This window comes from Triturus cristatus, chromosome 1_2 (genome assembly GCF_964204655.1).
Source record: "Triturus cristatus chromosome 1_2, aTriCri1.1, whole genome shotgun sequence".
In the NCBI taxonomy this organism is placed as follows: domain Eukaryota; kingdom Metazoa; phylum Chordata; class Amphibia; order Caudata; family Salamandridae; genus Triturus; species Triturus cristatus.
The window spans coordinates 862873772-862894027 of NC_140580.1; the positions used below are offsets into that span (position 1 = coordinate 862873772).

The following is a 20256-nucleotide window of genomic DNA, read 5'->3' on the forward strand; positions in this document are numbered from 1 at the left end:
CAAAGGCGAGTAGAAGCAAAGCAAGGTGCGATGTACCACAGGAGGCGAAGGCTCATTTGGAATAATCGGACAAAGTAGCAACCATTCACTTCTAAGACAGCCCCTAATACCAGGTGGCGCTGCAAGCAGAAAGCACTGGGGATGCAATACAAGGGCAACATGCAGGTACACGGGCTGGTACGTTGGCAGCCCACAATGAAATTACACCTCCTGAGGCGGAAGCCGGGAGTAGGCTAACTTTTGCTATTGCTCTTAACATTGTCTGTTTTAACTTCACTCACTGCATCACTTGCTCCTCTTGGGGTTGCACGCTTCTCCCTCGCCGTACTGCGGACCCTGGGCAGAGGCAAACACCCCGCCGCCATCACCGGCGAGATCGCTGGCCACGCCCCCTTGTGAGGCCACGCCCCCCGCCCTCCTTACTTAAACGCTATTGGCCGCGAGTGACGCTAGAAATTACACCTCCTGAGGCGGAAGCCGGGAGTAGGCTAACTTTTGCTATTGCTCTTAACTTTGTCTGTTTTAACTTCACTCACTGCATCACTTGCTCCTCTTGGGGTTGCACGCTTCTCCCTCGCCATACTGCGGACCCTGGGCAGAGGCAAACACCCCGCCGCCATCACCGGCGAGATCGCTGGCCACGCCCCCTTGTGAGGCCACGCCCCCCGCCCTCCTTACTTAAACGCTATTGGCCGCGAGTGACGCTAGAAATTACACCTCCTGAGGCGGAAGCCGGGAGTAGGCTAACTTTTGCTATTGCTCTTAACTTTGTCTGTTTTAACTTCACTCACTGCATCACTTGCTCCTCTTGGGGTTGCACGCTTCTCCCTCGCCGTACTGCGGACCCTGGGCAGAGGCAAACACCCCGCCGCCATCACCGGCGAGATCGCTGGCCACGCCCCCTTGTGAGGCCACGCCCCCCGCCCTCCTTACTTAAACGCTATTGGCCGCGAGTGACGCTAGAAATTACACCTCCTGAGGCGGAAGCCGGGAGTAGGCTAACTTTTGCTATTGCTCTTAACTTTGTCTGTTTTAACTTCACTCACTGCATCACTTGCTCCTCTTGGGGTTGCACGCTTCTCCCTCGCCGTACTGCGGACCCTGGGCAGAGGCAAACACCCCGCCGCCATCACCGGCGAGATCGCTGGCCACGCCCCCTTGTGAGGCCACGCCCCCCCTGACCGTCATCTAGCACATAAAAATGTGTCACTTCAGGAGGCGCAGCGGACGAGCGCAGCGGGCGCGCCGTTGGCGCGCCGAAGGCGCGCCTAAGGCAAGCCCGTCTGCGCCCGTCCGCGACGGGCCGGGACCAGGGGCCATACCCCTTACCTCCACACAAAAAAATATTAGGAGATACACCTCTACAGAATTACGATTGCTTAACTCACAGGTAAATCTGCCTTGCGTACATAAGTACCCTCCGCTTGACCTACCTATTCAATGCAGGGACTGCAATATACTTTTTACTACTAAGCCCCCCACTCACAGGCAACAATTGTTCAGAATGTCCCTTTTAAATTGTAGATCTTTGCCTAGACACTGCACAGAACTATCATTGCTACTCGAGGAGAGAAAACCTGATGTTCTTTTTCTCACCGAAACATGGCTAACTTCGCAATCCGACCCGGAGTTAATTCAAACCCTGGGTCAGGGTTACCAAATTGTGAGACAGGACCGCATGAAGGAAAGAGGGGGTGGTTTGGCAATCATTTTCAGAGACTGTTTTACCTGTCGCTGCACCCCGAATCCCTTCGCGGACTGCGAAAGCTTGTCTTTTTCTCTGGAATTCTCTTCTAATACAACTTTTTCTGGTGCACTTATATATCGCACTCCGGGCCCAGCCAAAAAGTTTCACGAATCTCTGCCCTCGCTGGTCGCTGACCTAGCCTGTTCACCCTCCAACTTTACGTTATTAGGCGATTTCAACATTCATTTCGATGAACCTGATGACTCCATCGCTAATAAACTAATTGGGGATTTTTCTGCTTTACAGCTGTCCCAGCTGGTTTCATCCCCCACGCACACCAAAGGTCATTTGTTGGATCCGGTGTTTAGCAACTGTCCCAACCTGAAAGTTTGCCCCCCTATAGCACTCCCCTGGACAGACCATGCATTAATTCCGCTCCTATGGAAAACTGATAAGTCTCCGTCCCTCGCACCTACAGTGCGAGAAACACGCAACTGGTCAAAAATTCCGCTGGTTCAGTGGACTCAGGAATTACAAAACTCAATTCCCTCAGTTGGTCAGACTCCATCTCTGGCCAATGAAATGTTTAACGCATGGATAAACAACTCTCTAAATGCTACGCTCCCTATGAAGAAAACTGTCTTAAAAAGATCTAGGATTTCAGCTCCTTGGTATTCGAATGATTTACGGATGAAAAAGTGCCACTGTAAGAGACTGGAACGAAAATGGCGATTAGGATATGCGGGAGCAGACAAAACCATCTATAGAGAGGCTATTAGGGTATATAAAAAAGGCATAAAGAGCGCACAATCCTTATATTACTCTCACAAAATCGCAGAGGCGAGCTCCAGCTCTAAGGAGATTTACAGGATTGTAAAAAGTCTTATTAATCTCCCAACGCCTCCACTTATTGATGAAAATCCTCAGCTCCGCTGTGAAGATTTGGCCAATTTTTTCTTCCAGAAAATAAATCTCATTTACTCTTCCTTTCCATCCTCAGAGCAGACTACTTTGAAGGAGACATCCTTATGTCCCCTACAAGAAAACATATCCAACTGCCTCCCAGTGCTGGCGGAATTTCCCCAGATGGATGTGGACCATCTCACCTCCCTCATGCATCAGGTGAAGTCAGGTTCCCCTAGGGACCCAGCACCTCCACACATTCTAGTCTCTGCGACTCAGACCATCCTCCCTACACTGTTAGCTGTATTAAACACCTCGATCTCTACCAGCACAGTCCCAGTGGCCTGGAAACAGGCCATGGTGAGAGCTCTTGTTAAAAAACCTAATTTGGACACCAAGAATCCTAACAACTTTCGCCCGATCTCCTTGCTGCCTTGGGCAGCCAAAATCTTGGAGAAATATATAAACGGCCTACTAACAACCTTTCTCGAACAAAACCAGCTGCTCGACCCCTCCCAGACAGGCTTCCGCCCTAAGCATGGGACCGAGACTGCACTATTGGCCGTAACAGAGGAGTCCAGGAGGATCTTAGATCGGGGAGGATCGGTGGCAGTAATCCTCCTCGATCTGAGCGCGGCATTTGATACCGTCAATCACGATATCCTCTTACAACGTCTCCTGGACACCGGAATATCTGACAAGGCCTTGGAGTGGCTCAGGTCCTACCTGAGTGATAGATCCTTCCAGGTATATGAGGGCACTGTCACCTCCACCAGTAAGCCTCTGGGATGTGGAGTCCCACAGGGATCATCGTTGAGCCCGACGTTATTTAACGTCTACATGAGGCCACTAGCTGAGATCGTCCAGCCGTATGGCATTAAGATCATTACCTACGCGGACGATACTCAGCTGGTGGTCTCTCTGGCACAGGAAGGGGGATCCTTAGTGTGTGCGGATCTTGCAGTCTGTCTGGAGATGGTTAAGAGTTGGATGACCAAGTCTTGTCTCAAGCTCAACGGAGACAAGACTGAGCTCATGCTCCTAGGTCGTCTCGCTCCTTCTTCCATTGATACTCTTTGGCCACCCAGTTTGGGACCGGCCCCGGTGCCTAAAGATACCATCAAGAGCCTTGGTGTTTGGCTGGATAGGTCCCTGTCATTTGATCAGCAGGCAATAAGACTATCTGCTATCTGTTTCGGCATTCTTAGAGTCATCAGGAAGGTCCTTCCTCTACTCCCTTTCGAAGCAAGAAAGACCGTGGTTCTGGGCATGATCCAATCACGGTTGGATTTCGGGAATGCTTTATTTCTGGGAGCTCCGGACTTTACTCTACGCAAACTGCAGTTGATACAGAATTGCGCAGCACGGACTCTTCTACAAATCCCCCGCAGATCATCAGTAAAGTCCGGCCTAAGGAGACTGCATTGGCTTCCCGTTAGGGAAAGAGTTAATTTCAAATCACTTTGTATTGCACATCAGGCCTTTTGGTCCTCAGGCCCAGCAATTAACTTTCCCCTTATTACACCTTATCAGCCTGTCAGACATCTGCGCTCATCCTCTGCCAATCTGGCTATTGTTCCGAAGATAAAGAAATCAAGATCGGGAGGCCGCTCTTTTTCTTTTAACGTGGCCAAATTGTGGAATGCTCTTCCCCAACATTTAAGATCCAACCCCGACCTTAGTTCGTTCCGTAAACAGCTGAAAACGCTTTTGTTTATTAATTAATAGTTAGGTTGGTTTTCTTCCCTCAAGCAATTTTAGCCTCAGTTGGTATTTCCCAGCGCTTGGACGCCCCAGGGCAGCTACGTGCGCTTTACAAAATTCATTTCATTCATTCATTCAAGACAATGCTACAAGAGAACTAGGAATCGGAAACGATCTAAATGAACTGTTAAAGTGGTGAGCAGCACATATAAATACACAAATATATACAATAATCATAAGGTACCAGGGCAGGAAGAAATCAAGGCGTCATGTGGTGAGCAGGCAACAGGCCTGTGCACAGACAGTGCACAAGGCCAAGCTGTCGTGACATGAGATTGATGTCACACAACATTACCGACCTTTTACCTCAAAAAGTTCTTCCAACTTTCATGGAGTTCAGTTTGCCTCTGGGTCACCCTCATGAAACCTAAGAGTGGTCCATCCCCCGCTTCACTGATGTCACGTGCCACGCGGCTGGTTCAGAGCAACCGTCATCATGAGTCTACGTTCTTGTGCTAACCTCTCAGTCCTGGGGTGGAATCTCAGCGTTGCATTCACAACAACCCGGAGCCGATTGAACCTGGAGGTGTCAGATCAGGGATGTGCCGTAAACACTGCTACTTGGGCTATTTTACCCTGGTGCACCAGTTGAACCTGAAGATTTAGTTCACTCTTTAATGTTGGTCTTGGAGTCACTGTATGTTTTTGTTGGAATTCACCCTGATCCTGCGTCAATTGAAATATGTGCTTCATATGCCTTTGTATGAGCCCTCTCTGTTCCTCATCTCTCTGCCCGTTGTTAAATTCTAGGTTAGACTCATAGTGTGTCTATTGTCCTGTGCCACATCTTTGTCATCAGGTCTTGCAACCGCAGTAATCAGGTTGCTTACATCGTAACGACTCCCTCCTTTGCTGTCTAAGACTACCATTTTGGCAGGGGTGGCTCCTCCGTAATGGCGGAGGAGTTTTCCCGACTGGTCAGAGTCAGTCACAGAAAAATACAATGATATTAAAACAATAATATAATTTTATTCTTCTGTGACGGGCTCTGGCTGCCGGTGTGTGCGTGCAGGGCGGTCTGGGCCATGATAGGCAGGAATGGTGGGCACTTAGAAGTGCGCATGCAAGATTGGCTGGCCGTTTTAGGCCGGACAAACAGACATGCGCACTTCTATTTCTCCAACCCAGCTGGGAGAAAAGCTGCAGGCTTCCAGGCAATGTCTGAGCCGTAGACCAGGCCGCTCAGACCAATCCTGGCACTGCTCTCATAGCATGAGAGCAGCGTCTGGATTGGGTGGGGAGCTTGCGCCCTCCCTGCAGAGACTGTAGGAAGTGAAGCTCCAAGGTGGCTGTCGGGGCAGCGAGAGGTAAGATATATATATATATATATATCTTATTTTTACCCTCAATAACCTGCACCTTCCCCCCCTCCCCTCCCCACACACACACACACGCACACTTTCATTGTGTGGTGCCTGCCACTGCATTTTGGGAGTGTTGAACCTTATTTTCATGTGAACTTCTACCTTTCAAGAGTCAAATCTAATTCATGGCTATGCTAGACATATGGAGGCGCATTCCGATTTTTGGAACAGCGCTTAAACAGATTACTTCACAAAATGTATTTGTAACCTGTCCGTTAGGATTTATCCACAAGGTAACAGCACCATCTGTTCTGGAGTCCCAATGAATTATGGTAAAAAGAACAGCATCAAAAACATGGCTTGGACATATTTGAAGAAAATTATTACATGTAACCTCATAATGCAAGCATCGAGAAAATTACAGCTGGTGACGGCAATTTTGGAAAATAATCGAGATTAGTTAATATCATTTCTTATATAAAAAAAATGGTTCCTGGCAGATTCTGTTCCGAATTTATCACAAACACGTCATCTCATTGCCTTTTTCAAATCTAGAAATCTCACATGAAAACTCTTGGGCCTGCCCGCCTGCTAACATGTTTTTTGAGTGACATTCACGAAAAAGGAATTGGTGATTAAGTAACTAAACTTACATAGCTTTCACCCAGTAAAAGTGCAATACATGCATTCCGTATTCGCGGATTACTTTTCTGGTGCTGCTGTCAGCGCCTGTATTAGATTTCATAAGGTAATGTTAATAACACTGATTTGTGTGTCTGGAGCAGGGTAGATTGTGATAGTAGAAGAGCCGAGTGTTAAGCCACACTGCTGCATTAATATGTTTAAATATCCGCCGAGGTTCCCATATCCTATGGATGGGTTTAACATTTCCATTCCATTGCTTTCTCAGTTACTGAGCAAGGCTTGCTAGAAGCCTCTGGGCTCGAATCCAACTATGACCTTATGAGTAAATGCTCATAATTAGTTACACTTTCTAATATGCTGCACTCAGGCTGTAAGTAGGAGCTGTCACATTCCAAATGTAAACAAGCTCTGGCAAAGCAGTGCATCTGGCGAAGCCTCCTAGTCCTTTGTCTTTGTCAATGCTCATGTTGTCTTGCCATGGATTTTGCAGAACTTTATTGTTGTGTGTGCTGCAAGACCTTTGTCAATAAATAATTCCAGATTTGTAAAGCGTGGCCCATCACCCCTAAGGGTATCCAGGCGCTGGGGGACGTTGGGGAGATTAAGTGAGCTATTGCTCAGAGTCACATGATGCTGAGCTGAGCTGCCGCCAGCGCCAGGGATCGAGCAATGAGCCCTGCGCTCTGGAGTCAGCCACTCTGGCCACTGCGCCACACCTCTCACCGCACTCTACAAACAAAAGGCTAAAAGCAAAAATTTGGATCCCAGAAATCATACATTGCCAAAGAAGTCCGTGGCACTGAAGTGAACTTGTGTGTGTGCGCGTGTGTGTGCATGTGTGTGTCAGCTCTTCGTGAAAGGGCAGAATGCCATCACTCATAGTGACGTTAGCCAATAGCCAAAGTGCGCAGACCCACTGCTGCAGGCTGTATGCTGTAGTGGGCAGAAGAAAAATGTGAATTATATAATAACAGACCAATCGAAGGCGAAGATTCGCTGAAAGCCCATAGAAGTATATTATTCATATAATTTTAGTCAAATCAAAAAGGTCTTGGCTAACACCAGACCTAAAAACTGGAATTGTCAGATACATCCATAAATATTTTTTTATTTATAAATATTTTATCAGAAACCCACCATTGACCCTCCCAATCAAACTCGAGATGGTTCTTAACTTCAACATGGCATTGGGGGGAGGTTTACTAATCTTTTGTGCCATTTTTGTGTCACAAAAGTGACTCAAATTGGTGCAAAATCTTTTTTTCCCCGATTTACTTTCCAGTGCTAAACTTGTTTAGCACTGGAACGAACAGGAAAGTAATGCTTTGCATTACTTAGCGCCAAGGGGGCATTCCATGGGTGGAGCATGGGCGTTCCCATGCAACTACCCAAGGTTTCTCACGCTAAACCCAATTTAGTAAACAAAGTAAACAGGGTTTAACATAAAGTGCAAATGTCAGCTAAAGTGCATAGTTGAACAACCCAGTGACCACAGCAACCTAATTGAATAACCCATGGCTTGGTATGATAAAGTGGAAATAGTGCTTGTCAGTGCTTCACGAGCAGGAATGCTGCCATGCCCCAGTACCATATGGACATTCAACTGGAAGCCTCCCTAAGGAGCTCTGTTAAAGGACAGGTATCACCTACTGCTTAATTCATGCACCTCAATAACAGCAGCAACCTGATTAAATACCCTATGGTCTGGTATGATAAAGTGCCAATAATGCTTATCCAAAGTTAAATCAGAATGTTACCCTACACCTATGTCCCATGTTAGTCCGAGACGCACATGGAGTTTGTACTTTGAACTAAAGATACATACAGAAGCCTCCTGTTAATAGTGATTAATGTCACTTAAATTGCACCACACTCAAATAATTGAGAATTTTGTCAATACTTCCCTGAAGCCTTCATTTTCACTGCAACCTAGTGTCTCAAACTGGACCTGTGTGATTATGCGCCGTGTGTGTCATTCTCTGGATTAGGAGATTCACAGCCCCTCCCTTTAAGTTTTTCACCACCCGCATAGCAGTGTTGTTTGAGGTTGCTCTTTTATCTGTCCTGAGGAAGGCGCAGATTTAAGGAACCACTGGCCTTCCGTCATTCTTTGGGGTCGAAACGTCAACTTTTCCTTTACTTTGACCTGTACTTGCTATTTATACCCAGAGGAGGATGATGGCATACGTATTCAGAACATCTTGCTACTTGCGATTCAACTAGTTAGCAATTCAAACATTGCTAGACAGGTCTCTCTCATCATTGTAGATATTGTAATTATCACTACTTCTACCTTTTACATTCCCAACCCATCACAAGCACTTCCCTGAGCACTTAATTCACTTTACGTTTATTGGAGCAACTATTGATATTGAAAATTTGGATGAATCTACATTATTAAAATTCTTGAAAAATGTTCAATATTTTGTCATTGTTTAATTAATTGCTGAATGTGGGTGCAATACCAAGATTCTTTACAAATATTGGTCGGTTGGACCATCTGTTGTTTATACTATTATTGGCCCATGTCCGGCTGAATACTGGGTTCCCCTATTGTTGTGTAACAAATCGCCTACTGATTAGGCAGTTGTAACATTTTCAAATTAGCTCAAGGTGTCTTATTCCTCCAAAAAAATGAAGTCACCATATTATGCAATCTAGTAAAAAAATCTCACTCTACATATAAAAATAAAAATAGCACAAGGGGCAAAATCGACATTTTTATAAGGAAGGTGCGACCTATAATGGAAAGGGGGAGTAATTTCCAAATTTCAAAACAGGACTGAATTTTGCCTAAAAGTGGAATATAATTGAAAAAATAAAGATCCAGCATTAAATCAGAATAATACATTCTTAGATATTTCTTTGGATTCCGATCATAATTAGCCCTAAGCTGACCTAGAAAAACATCCGGAGTAATGTTAATCAAAAAAGCTGTGTTTTAGATTTATTCATTTTATACACTCCTCCCCTGTTTAGTATACCTCTGAATACCTTTCAATGTGGTCTCAATGTTAATTATTTTTGGATACAATTATAATTTAGCCCCACCTGCAGTACGGGTACAATTCCCTTTTGTGAGTAGAGAAATTGGTCTAATGGTTGAATAAATAAGGCAAACAAAATTGGGGAAAGGGGGCAACCTTGTTGGGTACCTCGGGTTGGTTATAATGTACCAGCACACGTGTTATTTATAATAACTTGGGGCTAAGTATTTTCATAAAGCGGAAAGATTGCCCTCATGACCATTCATGAAAACTTAAATTTCTCCAAAATCTTAAATTAAAAAAATCCCAGCGCAAGAGGTCAAATGCTTTCTCTGCACCCAGAAGAACAATAGGCGTCAGAATTTTTAAATGACTGGGATGATGGGGGGGGGGGAGGGAGTGAACTCTGCAGGCCTCTGCCTTAATCCCATCATGGCGCCTCAAGCTGCATGGAAGGGAGGTCGAAGCCATGTTGGCGCTCTGAATGCTGTCCTGGGCGCCCCAAATGCTGAGAGACAAGAGTGGCGAGCTTTTCTGGAGTGGACAGCAGGAAACTTGTACTGCTATTGAATTGTAGGATTCCACAGCTGGGTTTTGCTGCATGGACCGGACAGGGTTGCATTGTCCCCGTCAGAGCCTCATAGTGAGCAGAAGCCTGGAAGTGCGGGCTCTGGGTAAAGCCGGCCTTTGTGTGCCCGGTGGGAACTTTCTTCTATGGGCAACTGGTTAAGGAAGCTCAATGGCTGGTTGGTAGAAAAAAGTCCTGTGGACAAGCCAATGAGCACCTGTAGCCTTACTTATTTTTTTTTGGTTGCTTGGATTGTGCTGTGCTTGTGCGACTGCTGTGGCTGTGACAGAAGCAGATATATGCTAAGGACAAAGTGGCCACACTGGGTTGCGGCAGTAAGGCAAGCCATTTGTCAGGGCTTTTTTCTACTTATAATAATTACGATTGGCGAACTGATAAAGCCCTATCCAGGAAGGAGGGGATACGCAGTGTAAAGGCATATTTAGAATCCCATATAAATTTGAATTATGAGGGTATTGAAACGATGCTTAGCAAAATGATGAAAAGTCTAGAAGGCTCCTGTAAACAGAAACTCTGTCAGGTAGTGGGGCTTTCAACTCACTCTTCTCTGCTCAAAAAGCTCAAAATATTGAATTCTGTATGGCAACCACACCCATTCTACAGCCGCAGGCTCAAACTATGGTAGATATTGGTGAGCGAGTGGCACTTTCTTACTATTCTACACTGAAGGATGGTTCCGGATTAAGCCCTTTAAAGCTGAGTGGGTCAGCTGCCGCAATCCTGGCGGTAGAGGTGCAGAAGGGGTCACCCGGACCCCTTTGCCTGAAGGAAGATCATCTTATACAAATATACCTACAGGTGAACCCCGCCTGGGTGGGACTGCCAACAATTTCAACAGCTGCTCCAAAGGCTTGCCACAGTACCCAATTCTTTCCATGGTTTGAAGGGAAGATCTCTCGAAGTATGCGTCAGAAGGAAGATAGCCTTTTGAATGAGCCTGGTAAAGGTGGTTTGAATGGCTCTGCTGCATCTAAGCTTGAATTAACATCAATAACTGGTATTGAGAAAGGCCTGCAGGGTTTGAATTCTAGAGATGCTGAGGCTGAGCAAAGGATCTCTGATTTAAAGGACATACATAGGCTACAGAAAGAAACAACGATTCAGCTACAGAAAGAAATGTATCAAGTATAGAGTAAGCTTGAGTAGCAGCGCGTGCAAGGAAATTCGTTTTATTTATTTAAATGTGTACTTACCTCCGTTCATCCATATTCCGGTGTTTACATTTCCCCACCCTGCCCCTCCCCCGCCCGCCTCACCGCCCCACGGAACTCCCTCCACGGACCGCTACTGTCCATTAGATAGCAGAGTGGTGGCTTTAGCTTCCGGGTACTAAGAACAGAGCCGGATTGGAAACAGCAACCAGCACTGGCAGACTGCTGCTTGACCGGCCCTAGGAGCAGGGATGGGGGATGCTAACAAGAAGCACCGCTCCCACTTTTGTTACAGAGGGCCGATATTGCAGCACTGCTGCAAAACCGGCCCCTCGTGACAAAACTGGCCCACACCTTTCTGCCCCACCGGGGCAATGCCCGGCGCCCGCTACTGCCAGTCCCGCCCTGGTTAGGAACTATGGATTTGGGAGTGGTGGAGAGATTCGGGGGCATAGGGTTTTTTCTGGGTACTACGGCTAAGGGAGAGGGCATCTAGAGGGGTCACTGCAAATGAGTAAAACACAGAGATACAGTTGTGTGATACTGTGCTACATGCATGTAAGGTTTTTTGTTTATAGTTATCTTCTTGTGGTATTTATTGCACAAACACTGCAAGGGCATTTAAGGGGAGGTAACAGTTCACTATATTAATGAAGAAGGATGCGAGTCAATGTTGTTAGTTATAGTTAGCTATCATGTGAACTTATGAGCTTGGGGTTGGCCTCTATAGACCACTTGTTTCAGGAAGTGCAATTACCGGCATTAGGGCGAGAGGCAGAGAACTGGTTGGCTGTTCAATTGATGGGGGTGAAATCGAAGAAGTGACAAAGCAACTCCCTGGGTTTCAATCCCCTGGAGGCAATGGTTCTGGGGCAAACTTTTATAAACTCTTCAGCTACTTGTTAGTAGCCCTCTGATGATTTTATTCAACTCTATCTTAGCCGGTGGGTGTATTCCTCCATCTTTCAAAAAAAGGATGGTAATTAATTTTTCAAGAAGGGGAAAGCTGAATTTGCTCCAGCTTCATACAGCCCTATAATGCTTCTTAATAAAGATTACAACATGTTTACAAAAGTTTCAGCCAATCATTTTAATACTGTTATTAATAGCCTAATCGACACAGATCACAGTGGTGTTATGCAAGGACGCTGCTTGATGGCTAGCACATTTCATTTAGGAGAATTTATCAATCTGATGGTGGTGGATAAAATTCCAACGGCTATCTTTGTGCCATACCAGCTTCTCTCTTAAGTCTGAATGACAACACAGTTTTTAATGACTTTAACTCGGCAAAGATACATCGTTCTTCTCTTAGGCTATCTAAAGTTTGGCTACAACACCTGCAGGTCATGTAGGATATGGCTTTGTTAATGGCAGAGTCTCTTGAAATTAATTTGAATTCTCTGAAGAAACCTGTAGGAAAGTGACATTTTTGTGTGGTCAGCACCCTCACTTTTTGCTGCAATGCTGATGGTTATGACTCTGAAAGTGCAATGGAGCCTGATGCCCAGGCCCAGGCCCCAGTGCCAGTGCTCTCTCCCTCAAACTGGAATGAGTAAATTAGAAACCCCAATTGACAAGGATTTTACCCCCTTATAAGTCCATAGTATGTGGTACCAGTGGTACCCAGGGCATGGGTGGTAAAGGAGTCCCTTGGTCTTGCAGCACTGGTTGTGCCACCCTGAGTGACCCAAGTAAACTACTGACAGCAGGCCTGCCATTGCAGACTGCAGTAACAGGGTAACCTATTCCATTGTGACTTTGCCCTCACAATGTGTGGCAAAGTCAATGTACAATTTTTAATATATGTCAATTATCCCTAAGAAAGACCTTCTGAGCCCAGGAGGCAGGGTGCCTTATATTGAAGGAGTCGACATCCAATTGCAAGCTTATTTGTCCCTATAGTGGCCTTTACCATTAAAGGCTACTATAAGTGATAGGCGATCTATAGGATAACATGGGCTGGCACCCAGTCAAACCTGAGGTCGCCAGCTCTATTATGATACTGCCTAAATATGTCATATTTGGTATTAAAGAATGTGCCATCACACCCCTGACCTGAATCTCGTGTTGAGGGCGATGTGGCATGCATCTGGGTGGCTACCTAAGAGGTTTCCCACCTGGTTGCCCCAGCTTCACTGTGCTCTGGCTGCCAGCCCGTGGCTGCTGCTGCCAATACAGGATTCTGACCCCTGCAAGGAAGTGTGATCACTCCCAAAAGTCAGGAACAAAGGCCTCAGCAGGAAGGAGGTCACACCTTCTCCCTCTCAAGATGGCTAGTGAAGTGGCATATCAAGGAAGTGAGCTTCAACGGCTACACCACCTCTAATATGCACCTGGGCTGCCTCCCAAGAGAGGAAACAGCCCACCGCCTGCCCCATACACATTTGAACCCTAGCAGGTGGGAAATTAGATATGCAGTAGGTATACACCCCCAGACGGCTAGCCATTTCTCTAGGATGGGCAGGCCGGTCTGTACGTCTAAGGAAAGCCATTTTTAAAAGTGGTAGAAATAGTGGGTTCTGGGGAGAAAAGGTGACCTACAACACTGGATGTGGTAACCTCAGGGGCGGATTAGCTGTTGGGGCTAGTAGCCCATTGGCCACTTGCACCTTCACCCCTAAATCTAAGATTTCAGGGCCATCCCTGACATCAGAACCTTGGTTGTGATCTGACTTTTAAAGAAGATCAAAAAAGAGGCAGAGTCTGCGACAACTAGAGCTCCACAAACCAAAGGCACGATACTCTGCATCTTTGACAACATTCCTGGAACTGCAGAACTGCAACTCATCCTGAACCAAAGCTTGACTTCCCAGACAGAGGGACCCCTTTGAGACCCAAAGGCAACTCCCGACACCTCTGGACTAGTGACACTAGTACCCTGCAGACTGCAGGTAAAACACCGCACCAGATCAGAAGAATCGTTGGACTAGCGGGCTCACCAAGGAGTCTCCCAAATCCAGATGGTCTAGTACATTTTGCATCTTGTTCCCTGCAGCACCAGGCAGGTAAACGGTAAAAGCAGCTATCCTGCTGCTCCCTGCTCTGTACCCAGGCTTCTCCGGCCAGGTAAAATTGAACTGACTATTGTGGCTTTGTCCTGGGACCTGCATCATCTTTATCCTCCATTGTTTCCACGCAACTGGACCTGCACTTAACCTATTGTCACTACCACCATTTCCTATTGACCGCAATTCAAATGTTCTGCAGTAGTGAATTGCTGTGATTTATGTTTTCTTATAAAATCTATAACTCCGGGTATATGTATCCAATCTTGTTCATTTTGGTGTCTAACTTAAGATAAAAATACAGTATATTTTTATATTTTGGCATCGGATTTCTAATTAGTCGCGTCAATTACTTATCATCCATTTTGGTACTCTGACATGCTTAACACATGTTCCTCTAGTAAAGTCTGACTCTCTTTACCACTCTACCAGGACTGAGCTAAGGATTTATTATTTTGTGAATCCAAGGCCAATCTTTAGAGTATTGTGATAATATTGCATGCATAATACTCCACCTTCCTACAAAATCCACTGTCCACCTTTGATTATGTGTGTGACCTTCAGCACTTTACTCTTCATTCATTTTTCACAGAACCCCAGTTTCTTGCAAACATACAATGCACGTAACCCATTTTTCCATCGCGGTAGAAATCACCATGAGGTTTCTGTTGGCAAAGAATTTATTTCATTTTAAATCCTCTTAATTAAGGAATAACCTGCGTCTAAACACGGTTACTTCATGAAGGCATCTGAATTGCAATGATGCACAGCTGTGTATATTGACTTGGCGCTAACATATTCCCAGATGGCTAAGCAATATATTTCAAATGATGAGCAGCAGACACGAGCACTATAAATTTGATAAAGGAATGGAACACATTGTTGTGTTGTGAGTTGGACAGCCCATGAGCCTAATCACATTCCACTCTGCTTCTATAGATATTGAGCAGTTCAAGAACCATTCTCGCAGGATAACTTGTTGTAAACTTAGGCTAAGATTACAGGCAGAACTGGGAGGGATATAAAGGTAGGAATTCAAGTGCGTGTGGCATTAATGACCCCAGGTCTGGGCAATAATATAGCATTATGGACTGCTGCCAAGAGCGATACCGACTCTTGGAGGGCGTCACTCTACTCAGGATTATAACGAGGCAGAAAGGCTGTGATGATATTAGGGATTCCACCCGCGGATGGAATCGCAATGGAGTTGTGTCTATGTAGCACTTCGTGGAACCAATGAAAGTGCTCGGTTGAAAGAGCCTGGGATTGTCATGCAGCCAATGTCAGTGGGTGTGTTTTTGGTGTGGTGTGTGAGGATCAGAGCTGTCTAATATTCTGTTTTTGATGCTGCTTTAGGGTGTGTTCTAAATGCTCCATACATTTTGATTATCGCTGCCAGAATCAATGCTATGTATGAATTTACTCGGCAGGGAAACGTAGGGTGGTGATGATTTTGTAAGGTATAATGTGCAGTGTAAAAATAAATATTTATGGTCACTTAAAAATCTGAGCCCCCTAGCAGACCATTCGTTAGAGACAATCCCTTTTGTCGAGTCCCAGGCAAAGGTATGGGCTACATATATTTTCATTGAGGAACAGTCACTTCCTGGTTATAATAATTCCAAGCAAATGCTCCGAATAAACCATAATCTGCCTAAAACATCACTATAAATGTGAATTAAGATGTTGGCCTCTCATAGGAGCCTAGCAATCACTGTCAGTTTTTGCTTGTACTGACACAGCACTGTATTGAATGGAATTGCCTCTAAAAGGCTAGCTGCTTTGCTGTCCTAATGCCCACATCATAATAACTCCTTTACTTTCTTCCTCCCCAGATGTCGATGAATGCCAGGTACACAACGGGGGCTGCCAGCAGAGATGTGTGAACACCCTCGGCTCCTACTACTGCGAGTGCAAGCCAGGCTTCCGACTGCACACGGACGGCAGAACCTGCATTAGTGAGTAGGCCTTGTGATGCTCAGGAATTAAACGTAAACTGCGTGACGTCCTTATGCCGCATCTGGAGGCCTGCTTTGGAATCACCCCTTCTAAGCGTGCACAGCACTGCCAGCCTTGTTAGACTTTTTTAGGTCTCGCCTAGGCAGCGCTTGCGCTGTCTCTTTGAGACATGCTGAATTCAGGATATGGGCATTGAGCAACACCCATCTTTCTAATTGGCTCCTTGTACAGTCCTTTGTAAATGGCTATTTTTCATTGATTAATATGGCCACTAGTCCCGCTCTTTTACTTTTGTAACCTCCCATGATGGCTGCCTCTCTTACATGTGATAACTCGTCATGTTATTTATTAGTGTCTGAGCACTCTTTTTTCATTTAACTCTCGCTCCCCCCCCTTGGCTTCAGCTGCTTTGAAGGTTGTGCTTTATTTGACGCTGTATATATTCAAAAAGCTCTCTCGGCACGCCACGACGTTGCGCTTTAACTTAAAATATGGCGGCAGCTCCTCTTGTGTGGCCGCTTTATATTTACAAAAATCACTCGCTGCAACGTTGAGCTTTATCTTTAATTATGTTTATTTTTACAACACGCCACACTGCACTTCACATTTAACATGTCGGCCACACTCCTTTCTTTTGTGCTGTGCAGTACGCCTAAATCACCTTTTAGAACATTATTTTTTTGGACAACAGGGTGCCATGCCATGCTTTAAATTTAACAATGGTGCCCGTGCACCTATTCAGCAGATCACCATCCCTTTAATATGCATGCTGTCCTCCCGGAACATTCCTCCAATTAGCCACTGCCTGCATCTTTAAATACATATGCAAAGACCACCCACAGAACATACCGTAGCGGCTTTTCAGCATTTTTATCTTTGTCCGTTTTGGTGGAATGATGCCTATGAGCTACTAGGTAGAAACAGTTGTAACGTATCGTTCAAGAAATTAATTCCTTATCAAGAAGAAGCTGCGGGATGCCTCACATATTCCTTCATTCCATTACATATCGCAATCTAGCAATGGTCGCTGCACTAGAGCATAACAGTGGAAATACGGGTGTTGCTCTAGCCAGAACTGATGCTGTGTGTTGCAACAGCATCACACGCTGACTTCGTACACACTGCAGGCCCAACCGGATGTTTCTGCTACTGTTTCTCCTCAACACTCCCTTTACATGGTGGGCAATTTGCCCATTGTGCCCTGCCCCTTACAACTCACTGAGCCGCAACCCTACCTGTTCCACTTGCAACTAACCCCACTGCCCCTCGTCCTGTGCCGCAGCATAACAGGGTGTAGCTTGCCCTGAGGCTAGGGTCCAACAGACACTGGGCTCTTATGAGTTGCCCCCTGCAATACAGTGCCCCTGGACTGGTGTGTTGGTTGTGCCCCATCTTCTTTGCCAGTGCTTGTTTATGGTGTTGTTGCCCTGTCCATCCTCCCACGTGCCCCCGTTGATATGCTGCTTCTGCAACTGCTGCATTTTTCTAGACAAACCAACATTAGCATTTGCAACGGCAATAGCTCAAAGTTTCACCAATGCAAGACCTATTTCATTGCAAATGCTTGTTATTTTGGATCTTGATTTAGGCAAAGTAATTCAGTGAAATGGGACTCAAAAAAAGGAACAATGTGAGAGGTGTGGTCTGGAACGTAGAAGGAGAGTAAATATGGGTTGACGAAGTGAGATATGCTGTGTGCCACGTGGTCTTCAGTATGAAGGTTAAAATAACAACATCGCCAAAGGAAATTAGGTTTCTTTCTTAAACACATACAAGAGACATTAAAAGTGTAAAAGCAATACAAAATAAAACTGCCTTTAAAAAGTGGCTTGCATATATTTGCCAAGAAAAAGTAAGAAACGGCACATTGGAAAAATAAATAAATAAAAACATGAAATGATAGCAGGGGAGCAGAAATGAAAGCAGAGAAGGGGTTTCCAGAACCAGCACTAAAGTGGACTACTTTCTAAGTAGAGGAGCACATATGCAAGAGAAAAATCCCGCCAATGACAGTGAAGCTCCACTTTGCGGATATATATATATATATATATATATATATATATATATATATATATATATATTGGGTATCACTTTTGGCATTTTACGCATTTATGCAATCCGCAATGGGAAGGCTCACCAGCAGGCTTTGGGTCTGCACAGTCGTGCAGACTTTGGGTATTCTGCTGTATTTCTATTGATTATATTTATAATTCATTGATATTAGCTTACTTGCATGATATCATGTGGCACTGAAAGCGTATCTGCACATATTAATTAATTAATGAATTAATTATTGCCTGCGAAAGCACCCATTGCTTTAAATTCAAAAGTAAAAATTTGACAATTTTGAATCATTTTAATAGGATTTTTTATTATTTGCGTATTTGCACATTTCCATTCAGCACTGGCTGCTTATTTGCACAATTGTTGTTATTGATTTTTACTATCATGTTGGGGACTGCAATGTTTATTAATAGTATATGGTTACTAGTGATATACATATATTTCTTCTATGTCTATCTGCTTCAATTGCACGTGGTATTGCACTGTCACTTTAAATTGTGGGTCACTCCTCATGGCATCATGTGATCAAGGCCTCCTGAGGGCCGAAACGCGTCATGGCGGTGGTGCTGGGTGCATCGATGCAATAAAGAAACCTGCACAAAGTCACTGGGTCCGTGTTCGTCTCTCCAAGGCATTGGGAGAAATGGGCGGAGTTCTCTGAAGATATATATATATATATATTCACTGAAAAAACCATAGGTTTCACACATGTTATAGTTAGCTGGACATTTTACTGATAAAAAACCAATGAAATTCCCCCGTTATAGTTACTGTAGGCAACTATAACTCACGCGACCGCAATCCTCTGCTGATGCTAATACTGTATTTAGACACTTATTTGCCCATGTCTTCTTCCATTAAATTTTAGCTATACATATATTACAAATATTTTTTTTTCATAAAGACACATATGTCATCAGCAGAGGATTACGGTCGCGTGAGTTATAGTTGCCTACAGTAACTATAACGGGGGAATTTCATTGGTTTTTTATCAGTAAAATGTCCAGCTAACTATAACATGTGTGAAACCTATGGTTTTTTCAGTGAATTTGTACGGTTTTTTAAATGCTAAGTTACTTTACGCCATTTGTGGCGTGCGCGCCCACTTAACGCAGTTCGTTCCATGCGCGCACGGTGCGCTTCGCGCACCGTGCGCGCACAGTGAGCACGCGGTGCGCTTCGCGCACCGCGTGCCCACATTACGCTAGATGGGCCATGAACGCACGATGCGCTTCGCGCACCGTGCGCACATGGAGGACATATGATGAGCAAACTCTTAAATCTGCTTTTCATTTATTTTTTTTTATTTTTTTTACCGTACGCTTACCGTAAGCTTACGGTACGCGTACCCCGTGATTTTTTTTAAAATCAATAAATGTTTTTTTTGTACTTTTCTGTCCTTCTTTGACCCCCTTACAAATGTTAGGGGGTCTGTAACTCTCCTCATTGCCCCCTTTCCTTGTTTTCACTCTTTTTTTTTCAGAGTGAAACACAGAAAATGGCGGCCGCCGCTTCCTGGTTTCGGCCGATTCGAATGTTTACTAAGATCTATGGGCCAATCAGAATCTCCTTCGCGCACGCCATGTTTCTTCCGTACGCTTACCATAAGCTTACCGTACGCGTACCCCGTGATTTTTTTTAAAAATCAATAAATGTTTGTTTTGTACTTTACAGTCCTTCTTTGACCCCCTCACAAATGTAAGGGGGTCTGTAACTCTCCTCATTGCCCCCTTTTCTTGTTTTCACTCTTTTTTTTTCAGAGTGATACACAGAAAATGGCGGCCGCCGCTTCCTGGTTTCGGCCGATTCGAATGTTTACTAAGATCTAAGAGCCAATCAGAATCGCGCTCGCGCACGCCACCGTACGCTTACCGTAAGCGTACGGTAAGCGTACCGTAAGCGGGCTCAGATATATATATTGATTTAAAGGCTATTTTCTCCGAATCTACTGAACAGATTTACACCAAACCTACAAAAGGCACTTCCTTGACCTAGGGACTACCTCTCTGCCAAATTTTGAGTAATTCTGTTCAGCCGTTCGGGCTGTAGCTCGTTCTAAAGGTCCTATGGAAAAATGCATGGGAAAAACGCGTTTTGGGACCCCCCTTTTATCTCAGCCCCCGCTTGACGGATCCCCCCGAGACTTTCAGGGTAGGAGCGGAGCGTAGCGCCCCACCTATTTTGAGAAATTCGCG

The 20256-nt window shown here is 45.1% G+C and overlaps 1 protein-coding gene across 2 annotated transcripts in view; it reads left to right on the forward strand.

Moving 5' to 3' along the window:
* Positions 1-20256, forward strand: part of MEGF6 (multiple EGF like domains 6) — a 1140767-nt gene that overhangs the window by 835585 nt on the left and 284926 nt on the right. For both annotated transcript variants that reach the window (XM_085609125.1, XM_085609129.1), the window contains one exon: positions 15874-15996. In XM_085609125.1, coding sequence (XP_085465251.1) covers positions 15874-15996 — 123 coding nt within the window. The remainder of the gene's footprint in view (positions 1-15873; positions 15997-20256) is intronic.